At 37.3% G+C, this 16,257-nt stretch overlaps 2 protein-coding genes across 4 annotated transcripts in view; one reads left to right on the forward strand and one right to left on the reverse strand.

Moving 5' to 3' along the window:
• The window catches only part of MSL2 (MSL complex subunit 2), a 32,771-nt gene extending 23,202 nt beyond the window's left edge, over positions 1-9,569 (forward strand). Inside the window, exon 2 of the mRNA XM_027545446.1 lies at positions 5,669-9,569. Within this exon, the coding sequence (XP_027401247.1) occupies positions 5,669-7,260 (1,592 nt within the window). The 3' untranslated portion in view covers positions 7,261-9,569. The remainder of the gene's footprint in view (positions 1-5,668) is intronic.
• An 870-nt stretch (positions 9,570-10,439) lies between these two features.
• Positions 10,440-16,257, reverse strand: part of PPP2R3A (protein phosphatase 2 regulatory subunit B''alpha) — a 234,044-nt gene continuing 228,226 nt past the window's right edge. For all 3 annotated transcript variants that reach the window (XM_027545443.1, XM_027545444.1, XM_027545445.1), the window contains one exon: positions 10,440-13,011. In XM_027545443.1, coding sequence (XP_027401244.1) covers positions 12,885-13,011 — 127 coding nt within the window. In that variant the 3' untranslated portion in view covers positions 10,440-12,884. The remainder of the gene's footprint in view (positions 13,012-16,257) is intronic.

The raw sequence follows: 16,257 nt of genomic DNA on the forward strand, positions 1-16,257 counted from the left end.
AAATTTAAAAGCATTAAAAAATTCTGGTATTGAATATCTTAGTAAATTACTTGCCAACAGTTATGTATTCTCAGAAATTCCCAGGACTATTATGGTAATCTAAAACTAAATCTTAAGTCTCAAATTACAAGTATCTTACTTGGGGATGGGAAAAGTTAAGGAGAGGGAGAGTAAAAAAGGAATTAGTTACTTTCATTACCGTGAGGAGTAAAAATGAAATTTAATCTTTATTAGGGTCAGTATAGCATCATTTAGTATTAAGGCACATTATATCAAATTCATTTAGTTACAGGACAACTTGCATTATGTAAAGGAAGGTAATTCCTATGATATATTCCTGATTAAGAATTCAAGTCAGTGCAGTGAGAAAAACCTTTTGTCATGAACTACCAATTTTTAAGGTCTGAAGATGTGTATTTTTGAGCAAGTCTTTTTGTGCATGAGTTTGAAACTGGATATAAGCTAAGCAAGTTAAACCTCTTCCCAAATACTTCCCAGTTTTTATGGTACGGTCTACCAGTAAGTGACACACTTCCTCTTGATGCAAATTGCCCCTCCATTTTACTTTCTAGGGCCAGATGTATTTTTACCATTTAAAAAGTGTTCTTTGATATTTCTTAATTTTGTAGGCAGGAGTTTCCTTAGGGACATATAGTAATTATATGGTTAACATTTGGTTCTAGGAAGCCCTTGAACTTTTTCTTCCTTCCTTGTATCATTGGAGCTGCCTTCCTCGTGAAGGGTAAAGAGAACCCTCTGGGAAGCTTTTCAGTATTAGGATACTTAACTGAGTGCATGAAACAGGTTTGCCGATAGGCATCTTCAATAGTAGATTAAAATTTCAAATATCTTAGTTGAGGAATGGTTGGGCAATCCAATAGGTAATATGTGTCTACATGGCGGAAGTTCTTAAGAACTCAGTGGTGGTAGAATTATGAATTTATAAATGATAGTTTTTGTGTTTTCTAGCCTGTTTTCAGTTCTCAGGATTAGGCATAGTCTAAAACCTCATCAAAGAACACAAATGTGTAGGGGATAAGTCCTTTAAAGGTGCTGGGTAGCTCATGATTAACATGACTGGTGAAAAGAAAATCAGTGATGGAATGAGGGCAAGAGATAATCCTTACTTTTCACTTAGCTTGTATAATCTGCAAATCATTGTTGAGTTGCTAAGTTGTGTCCGACTCTTGTGACCTCATAGACTGTAGCCTGCAGGCTTCTCTGTCCATGGGATTTTTCAGGCAGGAATACTGAAGTGGGTTGCCATTTCCTTCTCCAGGGGATCATTCCAACCCAGGGATTGAACCTGCATCTCCTGCATTAGCAGGTGGATTCTTTACCTCTGACCCACCAGGGGAGCCCTTAAAATGATACTCAAATTATGTCATTCTTCATTAGTTATATTATTCCTATAAAGTGAAACTTCTCATCTATGATTTGGTTATTTAGTGGTTTAGCTCATATATAGGTAAGTCAGAATAAACACTTGCTTCTTGTCTTTGTTGTTGCTGTTGTTTAGTCCCCTTCGCTAGAGGATCTTCCCGACTCAGGGATCGAACCTGAGTCTCCTGTATTGCAGGCGGATTCTTGTATTGCGGAGCCGCTGGGGAAGCTCTTCCTCTTGATTTACCAGTTTCCAAACTTAATGAGCAGGTTCACTAGCATCCTGAAGCTGATTTTCTCCCTTTTTAAAAAAATGAACTTCAGAGATTTGACCTTTTTTAGGTGTGCTTTTATATTCCATTGCATTTATGCATGCTCAGATTTTCTCGTCTTTGGTCACTGAAAGTCTCTTCAGGTTTGCTCCTGAGTCTTTTTAAACATTATCCTGATCGTTCATAGTTTCCTTGTGAAATTTCTAGCGTAAGATAATCAAAATTTATCTCTTCTAAGTTATGTCACAGATGTAGAATCCACCATTTGCCCTGATCCCTTTGAACAGGAAATTGTTTTTTAGCATTATTAACTGAGTTCATTGCTGCTGTGGTTGGTTCCTGTTTCCATGCCTTTTCATGGAAAAGTGTATAGTGCTAGGAAATATGTATGTCTGAGACAAAAACTTAAGTTCATATTGATAAATCCAATTGAAATTCAGGACTACCAAATTTTTAATTTTAACTTTCATATCTTACAACATTTTCCTTCTTCTTACTAAAAAAATCAGGATTTTCAAGAATGTCAGCACTTACTTTACCTCACAATTAGACACTATCACTTTATGGTAACTATCAACACTACCAGCAACAAATATAATTTCTGAAAACAAAACAAGAATATAAGGACTAGAGTCAATTTTCTGTTTTAAAGTTTAATATTTGAAATCGTTAACTGAAATGGTTATACCATCAATTTGATAAATTACAGTTACTTGTTTTGCTTTTGACTTGTAGGCATTTCCTTTAAATTTATATAATTATGTAAAATATTTACATGATTTGCAAGTTAAAAGTTACAAAACAGTTTAAACCCAGAATGCTGCTACTGCTGCTGCTAAGTCGCTTCAGTCGTGTCCAACGCTGTGCGACCCCATAGACGGCAGCCCACCAGGCTCCCCCGTGGACTAGTGCTATCCTAGGTCATTTCTCTTTGTTCAGTCTCCCCATCTCAAGAGGGTAACATATTTTATTTTTTAGCTTTACGCTTTATCCTTTTAAGTGTGTACACATCTCTCTCTCTTCATATTTTCTGTACTCTTCCTTAGATTAAGTCAAGGGTACCTTAAAGGATTCCTGCATTGGATGGAAAGCAGGTTGGACTTGGTAACTACAGAGGCCTTGCCTTAAGGTGTTTTTATTTATTTTTTTAAGTGTTGTTGCAGCCATCACCACGAAATGATGTTAGAACATTTTAATCACCTCAAAAGTTCTATTGAGCCTATTTAAAATTAACCCCAGCTCCTGCCCCTAGACCTGGGCAACCACTATTTCTGCTTTTCTGTCATTTCTAGACATTTTATATAATTGTTGTGCTTAGTCGCTCAGTCATGTCTGACTCTTTGCAACCCTTTGGACTGTAGCCCGCCAGGCTCCTCTGTCTGTGGGGTTTTCCAGGCAAGAATACTGGAGTGGGTTACCATTTCCTTCTCCAGGGGAATCTTCCTGACCCAGGGATCGAAGCAGCATCTCTTGTGTCTCCTGCATTGCAGGCAGATTCTTTACCCTCTGAGCCATCAGGGAAGCCCTTTGGGTCATCAGGGAAGCCATTATATAAATGGGATAACACAACAATGTATGCTTTTGTATCTGCCTTCTTTCACTTAACATAATGTTTCTGAAGTTCATCATGATGTGGCATGTACCAATAGTTGTCATAAATGCTAAGCATTATTCTTTTGTATGAATATATCACAGTTTGTTTATTCTCTAGTTGATGGACATTTGGATTGTTTTTGTCTATTACGAATAATGGGCTTTCCTGATAGCTCAGTTGGTTTTGTGCCTGTGATGCAGGAGACCCCAGTTTGATTCCTGGGTCGGGAAGATCCCCTGGAGAAGGGATAGGTTACCCACTCCAGTATTCTTGGGCTTTCCTTGTGACTTAGCTGGTAAAGAATCTGCCTGCAGTGCAGGAGACCTGGGTTCAATCCTATTCACAAACATCTCTTTATTTGGATGTATGTCATTTGTTTTTGAGTAGGCTCCTAGGAGTAGAATTGCTGCTTTGTATGGTAAGTGTATGTTTAACTTTTAAAGAAACTACCAGACTGTTTCCCAGTGTGATTTATCATTTTATATTCTTACCAGTGATACAGAAGGATTCTGTTTTCTCTACATTTTGGTCAACTCTTGATATTATCTGTCATTTTGAGTTTATCCATACTAGTAGGTGTATAGCAGTGTGTCATAGTTTTAATAATATATTTGGCATATTTTTATATGCTTATTAAATATTCATGTTTTATTTAGTGAGATGTTTATTCAAATTTTGTTTGATTTTTAAATTGAATTGTCTTTTTATTGATTTATATGAAGTTTTTTAAGCTCTTTATCAGATGTATGGTTTGCAAATATTTTTTTCTCATCATTTTGTGGATTATCTTCTTGTTTTCTTAATGGTGACTTCTGAAGCACAAGTATTTTTATTTTTTGAATATGTAGTCAACTGTTCACAGTTGACAGTTTTTTTCTTTTTGTGCATTTGATGACACGTCTGACACTGCCCAACCCAAAGTCACAGTTTTTTTCCCTCCATTTTCTTCTGCTTCTGACTTTCAGCATAGATTTATGTCTGTGATCTACTTTTAAGTTAGTATTTGTGTCCTGAATGAATCCTCTTCCATCTTAGCAGCTTCCTGTTCTCACAGGGTAAACACCGATGGAGCTGGGTGGTTGGGGAGCCCTAGAGCAGAACCCCACAGATCCCCACTGTTCTCACCTGAGATTCAGCAGGTTTCACACATAAATGCTTCTCAGATGGTTTTATGTCTTTGGTTGTGAAAATGACTCTCTGTCAAAAATTTTCAGGTTTATAGTTGCTTTTAAGGGAGAGGGTTTGCTGATTTCACCATCTATAACCAGAAGTACCTTTTGTCTCAGTCTTAAATTATGTAATGTTTATGAGAAAACAAATGCTGCTTTGAGTTCATTATTATTTGTCCTGAATTGGAAAGCAGTGAACAGTTGTTTCTTTGGGGACTAAGGGTAGAGATAGGGACTGGATCTAGTTGTTTCCCCCTTTCTGATTCATTTTGTATAGGTCATTTATAATTTAGGAGTTCGATCAAGTTGAGTAATCACTTTCACTCCCCCTCCCCACTTTCACTTTTATATTATATTGCTGTACTTGGATACTTGACCATGGTCATTTTCTATTCTGACAAAATTTTGAGCCCAATATTAAATTCTTTTACTTAATTTTTTTTAAGCTACATTTAAATATAGTTCTTTTTGTTGTTACTGTATTTTGATCTTCTGTAAAAGGATTTAGTAGTATTTCCTTTTTTTAAATAAATGAATATAGTTCTTTTTCATCATAACTATATTTTGGTCATCTCTTTTCTAGTTTATGATTAGTATATACAGTAACATGGCTTGCAGTTATACTTTTTTCGTGAAGACGCTTTTGTACTGATGATTAATGAATAACCTCAAACAATTTCTGATGAGGCAAGGACTAACCTTTTTTGGGGGGCTTTGTTTATCTACCCACAAGGCCTCAAAAGATTTCCAGGAAATAGTTGGCCTGTCATTACCTAACTGAATCTGTCAAATGAAACAAAACATTCAGTTTAAGGAAGAGAAATGAGTAAGAATAAGAATAGGAATTAACTCTTGCTCTTATCTTTTTCCCAGTGTCTAGACAATTGTTGCAGTAGGTTGAGGTCCCAAGGGTTATAAGCCTGGTTTGTACTTTCAGTGACTGATCTCCACCTCTTTATAGCCTTTGGAGAAGAGAGTAAGAAAGTGAGCCAGAATATACCATTTTGGGGGAGAAACAGACAGAGGAAGATTGTTTGAGAAAAAGAAATGGGGAATATAGCATGGAAATGAAGTGAGCTATTGAATATTTTTCTGTTTCCTGTAAGATACGTTTTTTTGTATCCTGTTTTGTTGTCTGGTGAGTTTAATCCATCTTAATTTTAATAGATTACTTATAATCTCAACTTCAGTATATAAAATTATAAATTTATTTTACTAAAATCTTTGCTTTCCTCCTTTTTCCCTCTTAGGACATTTGCTACAAGATCCTATTGCACCCACCAACTCAACCTGCCAACACTATGTCTGCAAAAGTTGTAAAGGCAAGAAAATGATGATGAAACCTTCATGTAGCTGGTGCAAAGACTATGAGCAGTTTGAGGAAAACAAGCAGTTAAGCATCCTAGTGAACTGCTACAAAAAACTATGTGAATATATAACACAGACTGCATTGGCACGGGATATAATAGAAGCAGTCGACTGTTCTTCTGATATTTTGGCTTTGCTTAATGATGGATCCTTGTTTGGTGAGGAGACGGAAAAACCCTCAGATTCATCCTTTACTTTGTGTTTGACACATTCCCCCTTACCTTCAACCTCAGAACCCACAACTGATCCTCAAGCTAGTTTATCTCCAATATCTGAAAGCACCCTCAGCATTGCTATTGGCAGTTCTGTTATCAATGGTTTGCCTACTTACAATGGGCTTTCAATAGATAGATTTGGTATAAATATTCCTTCACCTGAACATTCAAATACGATTGATGTATGTAACACTGTTGACATAAAAACTGAAGATCTGTCTGACAGTTTGCCACCTGTCTGTGACACGGTAGCCTCTGACTTATGTTCCACAGGCATTGATATTTGCAGTTTCAGTGAAGATATAAAACCTGGTGACTCTCTGTTATTGAGTGTTGAGGAAGTACTCCGCAGCTTAGAAACTGTTTCAAACACAGAAGTTTGTTGCCCTAATTTGCAGCCCAACTTGGAAGCCACTGTATCCAATGGACCGTTTCTGCAGCTTTCTTCCCAGTCTCTTAGCCATAATGTTTTTATGTCCACCAGTCCTGCACTTCATGGGTTATCGTGTACAGCAGCAACTCCGAAGGTAGCAAAACTGAATAGAAAACGATCCAGGTCAGAAAGCGACAGTGAGAAAGTTCAACCACTTCCAATTTCTACCATTATCCGAGGCCCAACATTGGGGGCATCTGCTCCTGTGACAGTGAAACGGGAGAGCAAAATTTCTCTTCAGCCTATAGCAACTGTTCCCAATGGAGGCACAACACCCAAAATCAGCAAAACTGTGCTTTTATCTACTAAAAGCATGAAAAAGAGTCATGAACATGGATCCAAGAAATCTCACTCTAAAACCAAGCCAGGTATTCTTAAAAAAGACAAAACAGTAAAGGAAAAGATTCCCAGTCATCATTTTATGCCAGGAAGTCCTACCAAGACTGTGTATAAAAAGCCCCAGGAAAAGAAAGGATGTAAATGTGGGCGTGCTACTCAAAATCCAAGTGTTCTTACATGCCGCGGCCAACGCTGCCCTTGCTACTCTAACCGCAAAGCCTGCTTAGATTGTATATGTCGTGGCTGCCAAAACTCCTATATGGCCAATGGGGAGAAGAAGCTGGAGGCATTTGCTGTGCCAGAAAAGGCTTTGGAGCAGACCAGGCTCACTTTGGGCATTAATGTGACTAGCATTGCTGTGCGCAATGCTAGTACCAGCACCAGTGTAATTAATGTCACAGGGTCCCCAGTAACGACGTTTTTAGCTGCCAGTACACATGATGATAAAAGTTTGGATGAAGCTATAGACATGAGATTCGACTGTTAAATCAGTGGGTCTTTAAACCTACCTCTGGTAGGAAAATAGCTACAGTTTTACGGCAGCTATGGTTTTGTTGGTTTAACTTGCCGGAGCTCCTGCATATAGATCACTTGTATCAAGTGTTTTCATTGCTAAGTTATATGTGTTAGTGTCGGGGAAATAGTTTGCAGATAATGGAGGAGTAACCCTACAACTATATGTCCTTAGTTCTTACAGAACCTCATAGTTTGAGAACAAATGCTGATGCAACTGATTTATACAAAATGAACTTTGGCAAGGAAAATAACATTAACCTCATTGTTTATGGTCATGCTTTGTGCATAATCAAAGTTTATGATTAAATGTAAGGAAGTGGTATCTAGTCAGTCCATAAGGATTGTGCTCATATTTTGTGGAAAAGTAGCCATTAGTTTGTTCAGGAGACTCAGTGCTACCTTCAGATGCCATTGATGTTTCTCCTGTTGAAAAGCTGATGTGTCCAGCTCAACCTTTGTACTGACATAATACCATTTCTGATCATGAAAATTGGCTACTGGTGTATGTAGCAGTTTTTAAATCAGCAGTATTATGAAAGAAAATTTGCCCCTCATTAGAATGTTGAAAAAAATCTGTCTTTTAAAAGTGAACAAACTGAAATTCTGTCAGACTGTGGATGTTTAAGCTGTTCATGCCACAAAACTCTTCTGAGTTGAATCCCATTTTTAGTTAAGTCTGACTCATTTCTAGGGGAAAAACTCTAAATCTTTCCTTCACTTTGAGCAATGTTCTGATTAGATAAATGAAGTGGAGAAGAGTAGTTTTATTCTGAAGGTAATTGAATTTAGACTATACTATGTGACAGAATTTTAAAAAATTATACAAATGTTTTATTTAGAAATTGGGATTTACTTAAAATAATTTTGGAATAATGCTCCAAAACTTACTCAGATTTATGCACTATACCTATTGCCACTGGCCACTTCAAAGTGATTTTTTGTTTCCTCTAATAGTTTGCCGCAGACTTTAGTTTGGAGATGCTTTTTCCTTTTTTTTTTTTTTTTTTTAATAGGGTGCTATTTGTTGTGGAGACTTCTTTATAGAGGCCTAATAAAAATGCCTTTTTATGAAGCCTGTGCATTTAGGTAGGTTTGAAGCTAGTTGGATTTTCTTTAGAATACTCTTTTGCATGTAAAGCACAAACTATGTTTCAGTTTAAATCCTTGTCTTCCCTGTAATTTTTATGGGGGAGGTAAGTGAGTCACAAACATTCTTTTGAAGGGAAATCTAGTCAGTTGCTTGAAATAGCACACACAGCCCAAATAAAACAAGGACTGACTAGGTTGTAAAGCAATGACCTTATGATTTAAAAGAAGAGTTGCTGCTTTGACAGTGCTTATTTAAAGAAAAATACTGCTGGAAAATTTTCAGTTTCTACTACGTTCACCATCTTTTCTGAGATCTGACATATGCTGAAGTTATGTTTTGATTTGGCACACAGCATGTTCAATGATGGTTACTCACCTAGTACAAGACATGGAGAAGAACCCTTTGGACACAGAGCAGATGACACCTCCTTCTGTTTTGTAGTGTATCCTGGTGTCATTTTCTGTGAATGTGGTCAGGTAGAGTTGTTTTTGTTGTTGTTGGGCTTTTTTTTTTTTTTTTGTCTCTTTTGGTGGGGTGGGGGTGGGCTAAAGCCATAGGAAGAAAAATGTGATGTATGTGTCCAGTATGTACTATTTTGTTTTTGTTTTGCAAGAAGAGTTGAACTATTTTTGATAACAAGAGTAAATGGTGGAAAATGCTTCTTAGTTGTCTTGTCTTTATTTGCTTTCCAAGTTTTGGAATTTTATTTAATTCCTCTGAGTGTTAGCAGTGTCTTATGAAACATGTATTTGCCTAAAGTTTGTAACAGTTTTACGTTGGATGCAGATGCCCTGCTATATAAACTTGTAAATCTGTTCTTTATTCACTAATGATCACTGCAAAAATGACTAGAAATAACGAGATTGTACACATGGATGATTAGAATATATTTTGCAAATCTCCCAAACTTTCCTAATATTATGATCTTAAAATTCCTTGAGTCCTTTATTGCTTCCCAAGTTTGATAATCTTAGTTTCGTGTTTTTTGATGCATGGGAGGTTGGCAATATAGACAAAGTGAAAATCATTAGTATGTGAGGGCCTTGATTGTTATGTAATATTGCCAATGATGAATTCAGGTTGTTTTTAGCACAAGTTTCTCTTTTTTATGCTGGTATTCTCACTGCCACACTTTTGGAAACCTGTATTACACCTTAAATCTATCAATAAATGTTAGTTTTCTAATTCTATGTTGTAGAATACTGAGGAGTTTGGGATAGCATGCTTTGAATGGCCTGTATTATATACGTTTGGGGAAGAGTAATTAATTACTGTGCCTTGATTTTTATGTTGTTTTTCTTTATATGGTGAATTATTTTTAGGAATGCTGACCAATGGCTAACAATGGATAATTGAGAAATTATTACTGAAGTAATTGGATTTACTTCAACAGGATTTAAAAGCACCAAAACAATAACAGCATTTAATATGACTCATCTTCATTTGTTTTTTTTGATTCCTTGTAATTACCATAAGTGATCCAATGATCTTTCACCTTAGGTAATAGACGTTTTACAGCTGACAGTTGTAGAACTAATCATTTTGATTAGTTTCCATAGGTCTACACCTCTAAACATAGAGGCAGTACAGTTCTAGGATACAGAATTTCTTCACTGTGTTCTTAGTTTTCTTAAAACAACTTGATGGTGACTAAAGCAAAGTAAAAGTTTCATAACAGATGAAAAATAAAATTTTCCATGTATTATAGGCAAAAAATATAAAATGTTTTAGAAAATACTAAGTTCACAGTTTAGAATTGGAATCTAAAGTGTGGATGGTATTTTTCCTCCCTCTTTGTTAAAAAAAATTTAGGTATCCAAATAACAATTACATATTCTTTAAACAATATATAAGGCTAAATTCTCCTTTGATCTTGTGAACTTCTCATTCCCAAACCCAAATTCCCATCCCCAGAGGAAATGACTTCTTAATATGAGGTGTTATCTTTCCATATCTTTCTTTATAAAGTTTTCCCAGAGGTTCAAAGAGTTACTTTCTTTGAAACTCAAGCTTGTTTATAATGCTACTCTTTCAAACATAAAAATGAGTTGCAAGTGTCATTAAAACCAAAAGTGTGTATTTGACAACTTTATTTAGTTTTGCAAAAAGGGAAAAACAAAAGTTAAATCATGCAGGCTTCTCCACCCAAACACACCATAACATTTCCAAAGTTGAGCAAATGACTTCTCTCATTTGATCAGTCTAGAGTTTTAGAAACACTTTGAACAGTACACAATGACATAGATAAGATGCAGGGAAAATACACATAATTTCATTAGTTTGATTACCTTGGCAGTTAATGTTAAGCTCTGAAACTTATATCATTGACTAGCTTTAAGGTCATACCTTCAATTTAACTTTTATCAAGGAATCTTGGATATTGTAACAACTTGAAATTTCCAGTTGGGCAGTAATGATTATATTCTGCATGATCTTTACCAGAAAGTCAAATATACCCTATTTTAGTTCCTCAGAATTCACATTTCTTATATTTAATACTAAGAGGGGAATACAGTGAAACACATTCTTGTTTCTGAAAATGTGTTACTTTGGATGACCTAAATTAAAAGCGCTTAAGTGGAATGATACTGGTAGCTATACTTTTATAATAATTACAGGCTTTTGAAACCAAATATTGACCAAAATGAAAGCAAGATGACTTCAGTAAGGAGAAACAAGGTAAAGTACAGCCATGTAGTTTAAAAAAAAAACAAATGTGTGTTGAAAAACTGAATTTTTGCTGAGTCTTAGAAATAGTTTAGACCATTACGGCTAAAACCTATAAACCATATCTAACTTCTAATTACCATTTGAGTATTTTTTATCTGAAAAAAATTTGTTTCCTTGTAAAGGCTGGATGGGGTAGATGGCAAATTTTATGTACTACAAAAATACTTTTAATCCTAATTTCCAATGTGTTTAGATTATTGCATGTAGTATTTCCTAAAAATTTAGTCACTTTTAAGGTTTTATTTCTTTGTGAGCTATTAGAAACTAAGTTTTTTCTTTAATAGTTAAATTGAACGTCAGTTCTGATCATGAAGGTAAAACAACAGGAAACTGGGAGGATACTGACAAAAGGATTGCTAAATCTATTAATAACTGTACGAGTTGATGGTACATTTCCTAGATTCTCCTTTTCTCCACTTTTTGCCAATGTTTGATTATTTCAAAAGTTTGGCCTTCACACCAGCAAGGGAACCAATGTGGGGTGGAAAGGGAGCTATTCTGACATTTAGGACTTGTGGTTAAAAAATCCAGGGAAAAACTTCAATGACTTTATACAGAGGTGGATATTAAGTTTCTGGGAGGTTTCTTTTATACTAGCAGAAATTTCCATCCTTTTTAATAGTTTATTTTCAATTTGTCTTCAATATTGTGAGATTTGACTAGCCTTGTGGTTTGCTGAAAAGTACAGTATTCTGTAATAACCACGTCTGCTCTCTAGTAAGCATGAAGTTGCTTTCTTTTATGGGTAGCATCTCTGTTTTCTCCCATTTTTGTGATAAATACTGAAGTGGATGCAGTATTTTGAATACGTTATTTTTCAACACGAAGGAATAATGTTGAGATAGAGGCCTTTACTGTTAGCCTAGTCTAATATTCAGTGATGAATATGTCTAGTAAGAATTTTCATATATAATTATTTAAGCCTTCAAGTAGGCTTTCTGATATGAAGTACAGATGGGACACTAATTTTTAGATTAATAAATCACTCAATAATTTGCTACAAATGTTAAGAGTTAAAAGGAAACTTTTTTCCCTCCCAATTAGGAGTCATATTCTGCACTTGTCCTCAGTTAAGTTTTTCTTCAGGTTTTATATAAGATCCACAGTCAGGATGGGGGGAGGGTTTAGAGCTTGCTAGCAAGGTTGGAAGGCCCAGTGGTTACAATACCTGAGGATGTAAAGTGACTAGCAGTTTGGCAGGTCATTGTGAAATTACATTAAGTTCAAGATCTTTGAACTCCAGTACACATACAATTAAAAGAAGTCTCTGAGATGTTTTGGCAGTGCTTTTATTACCAGGGCTAATTCAGTTCTGGAGGCCCTGACTGCTTTTTCAAGTTCCAGAATTTCTTGACTCAAGTTTTCTGCAAGTGAAGGTTTCTTCTGGGCTCCATAGGAGCCCTGATGGGCCTCAGCGATACTGGACAACAGAGGCAACTTCTGCTTTTGTGCAGAGAGCCGTGCTTGGCACTGTCCCCAAGAGATCCTTGGTACATTCAGGGTGAAGAGTGCTGATTCACAGATGTTGGAAGGTGATGTATATATCATTTGCTTCTGAGGAAAAGCTCTGTAGGAGGTTTGAGGCAAACTGGAGGAGTCTCCCAAATTGGGTATGTGTATCCAGAGCTATTGCTCAAAAACGTTAAAAAGTTCCTAGTGCAGATACACACTTGCAGAAATCAAAGCTTTTAAAATGCAATATGCAAACTAGAGCATCTCTTCACAAAAACATTTTTTTTGAAATACGTATCTCCCTTTCATGTAGCCACTGGCAACTATTCTTCATCCACTGACTGAAGCTTTCCACATTTCTCTGAAAGGCTTGAGGTCACTATTTTATTGCCCTTGTTTCCAATTTCAGAGGGAGAGGGAGGCTCTTCTGTTTCATAATCTTCAAAGGAGCTGAAAGAACAAAAATGAGTTACTGATTTTTTAAAAGTTTTAATGTTTGGGTAGAAGTCAATATAGCAAACTAGACTAAAGATCAGCTAGTGAAAGTACCTGGAGTTGCTAAATGGCAGCTATAAACTGAAACACCCTGGAAGAAACCGTGCCCTGGAACAGAAAACACGTTCTCCCTGTTCACTCAAGCTCATGTTAGAATACGTTGAAATGTGCTGAATCAGGCTTTCCCTAGAGGCTTTGATGGGAATGAAAGCATTATGGATTGAGGGTATGAGGTCTGGAAAGTATGAGCTTTTACATGAATGCTTTCACTGAAGTGGCTTTGATGCAGAGTGGGGAACTTTCTCAACTCTAATTGCTTTATAGCTTCCATGGCTTCTAAGAAATCTGTGTACACAGAGCTGATTAAAGCTTACTCCTGGATTTCGTTTCATTCTTTACAGAATTCCACAGCATTTTCCCTCTGCTCACCCCTCTTTAGAGTTCTATATCCTCCAGACTAACCCTCCTGGCTACTCCAGGCATGGATGACAAAATATTTTATCTCCTGGGAATGATGGCTGTTTCACCTGTGCAGAAATTTCTGGATATATAACTGTTTTGTCAAAAAGGTACCAATACTGGCTGATGACAAAAAAAAAAAAAAAAAAAATACTAGGTTAGGAATACCCAGTAGGTGGCACTTACTCTTTGAGGGTAGAGAATGTTACATTTTTGTTAAAAGCATATCTGATGTTTGGAAAACTGCTCTGAGTACCCGTTGATGATCCTGTCAGAAATCATTTACAACTGTCATTTTGCAAAAGCTGTCCATACTTAATTTCTGTTTGCACTCTGCCATCTCCTAGAGGCTGCACTATAACTGGTATATGAATAAGGAGGCAATAAGAGTAATTTTGCTTTAATGGAACTGAAGCAGGGTTGATGGAAGATCCTCTATTTCTGGGGGGAAACACTCAAAGAAAAGTTAATTCTACAGATGCAGCTACTTATTTCCCATCAGACTGGAAGACATTTTCTTCCTCTTTGTGATCTAATTTGCTGTTTGTGAGTGCTCTCTCAGTGCGGATCTATGAATGAATTAGAGTTAAGTCTGAGCTGAGACTATTCAATATTCAATAAATATTTGAGCTTCTGTTGCTAAGCATGAGCCAAATGCTAGGTATACAATGGTGAAAGAGACTGACCAGCCCCTTACTCACAGAGCTTACAGCCTAATGGAGACCATCTGGAATAGTGGTTAAGTGGTTTAGCTTTAGAGTATGGACTTTTGGTCACTTAATGCTACTTTGGCCATGTAACTTAACCCCTCTGCCATCAGCTTCCTCATTCCTACCCCATTATATATGGGCTTTCCTGATAGCTCAGTTTGTAAAGAATCCGCCTGCAATGCAGGAGACCCCAGTTTGATTCCTGTATTGGGGAGATCCGCTGGAGAAAGGATAAACTACCCACTCCAGTATTCTTGGGCTTCCCTTGTGGCTTAGTTGGTAAAGAATCAGCTTGCAATGTGGGAGACCTGGGTTTGATCCCTGGATTGGGAAGATCCCCTGGAGAAAGGCCAGTATTCTGGCCTGGAGAATTTCATGGATTTGCTAGTCCATGGGGTTGCAGGGAGTCGGACATGGCTGAGTGACTTTCACTTCACTTCACCCCATTATAAGGGTTGAAGAGAGATGAGGTGAGAGAGAAAATACCACATTCTGATGGTGGAGAAGTACCTGGGCTTACTGAAGCAGAATGGTGGCACCTAATCCTGTAGTAGGGGACAGGGTTTTGTGTAATTTTTTTTTAACAAAAGAGTGTGTTTTTCCACTGTAGCCTCATGTAGAAATGGAATTTTTAACAACAGATTTGATTCAAGCTAGTACCTAAACGTACTCCAATGCGTTGTGGGTTGGATGTAGTGGAATGTCACCTGCATTTCTTTTGTACTTTCAAGGTACCAAGAACAGTAATATACATAAAGGCTTTGGAGGAATCTTGGGTCAGGGGAGCTCATTCAGAACCTCTTGTCAGTGTGCTGATGAATCTTACCCTAACTCAGTAGTTCTCAGCTGGGGTTGATTCCCCCTACCTTGGGGGTCATTTGGCAATGTCTGGAGACAAATTTGTCATTAACTGGGCAGGTCCCATTGGCATCTAGTGGATAGAGACCAGGGATGTTGCTAAACATCCTACAACAGAATTACCCAGCTTAAAATATCAGTGCTGTTGAGAAATCCTGCTCTAACTTGCCCTTGTAGTGTCAGTGCATCCCAGGGTTCTGGATTAAGCTCTTCTCACTTTGTACTTCCGTGAGCAATCAGTCTTACAGCTTATCTACACTTGTGGGTTCTAGACGTACATGTCCAGCCTCAGCCTCTTTCTAAGCCGAAGACTGCCATGTATCCACCTGTCTAGTATGTGGCTCTTCCCATGTGGCAGCGTATACGAACCTGGACTCATCGTACCTACAACCCTGGTTTTCCCTGTTGTAGCAAATAGTACCATGATCTACCCACTCAAAGCCATAAATCTCATTACTTCAAGCTCCTCTTCCCTCCCCTCTTCAAATCCAGTGACTCTCCTAATACTTCCAATAATACCACATGCATACAGTCTTGGCTCGTCCTCTGCATTGCCACTAATTGAGTAAAGGATGTTACACGTTCTTGCTTGGATTACTGCAATAGTTTTCTAACAATTGGTCTTCCTGTTTTTGCTCCTATCACATACCCTTGGCTCTTGCCATACCAGACTGTTTACAGTGTCAGAATAGGTCTTGGGACCTAATGCCACAGTAGATGTTTTTCAGGGGCCTGCAGTGCTCTTCCTCCTTGGTTAACTTGTGCTCATATTTTAATCTGAGATATCATTTAAAAGGTTCTTGATTTCCAGTGCCTGAGCTTCCACCATCTCTTATTTAGATGTCTGTAATAGCTTCCTTATTTGTCTCCTTGCCTCTGTTCTTGCACCTCTCCAACCTAGAAGAGTACTACCTTGCTGGACTTTTTATCAGTAGCTCCCCCAGGCCCTGCATGATCTGACCCTTGCTAATCTTTCCAGCTATGATTCCCTCTTATTATATTCCAGCTATACTGGCTTTTTAAAATCTCCTCAGCACCATTTCCTGCCTCAGAGCCATTGCACACATTTACTCCTCTGCCTAGAATATTTCTCCTCCCTGCTTTTTGCATAACTTTGCTTCTCAATTTTTAGGTTCTCATCACTGTAGAAAATTCTTCCCTCAGCTCCCTAAGT

This window comes from Bos indicus x Bos taurus, chromosome 1 (genome assembly GCF_003369695.1).
Source record: "Bos indicus x Bos taurus breed Angus x Brahman F1 hybrid chromosome 1, Bos_hybrid_MaternalHap_v2.0, whole genome shotgun sequence".
Taxonomy (NCBI): Eukaryota; Metazoa; Chordata; class Mammalia; order Artiodactyla; family Bovidae; genus Bos; species Bos indicus x Bos taurus.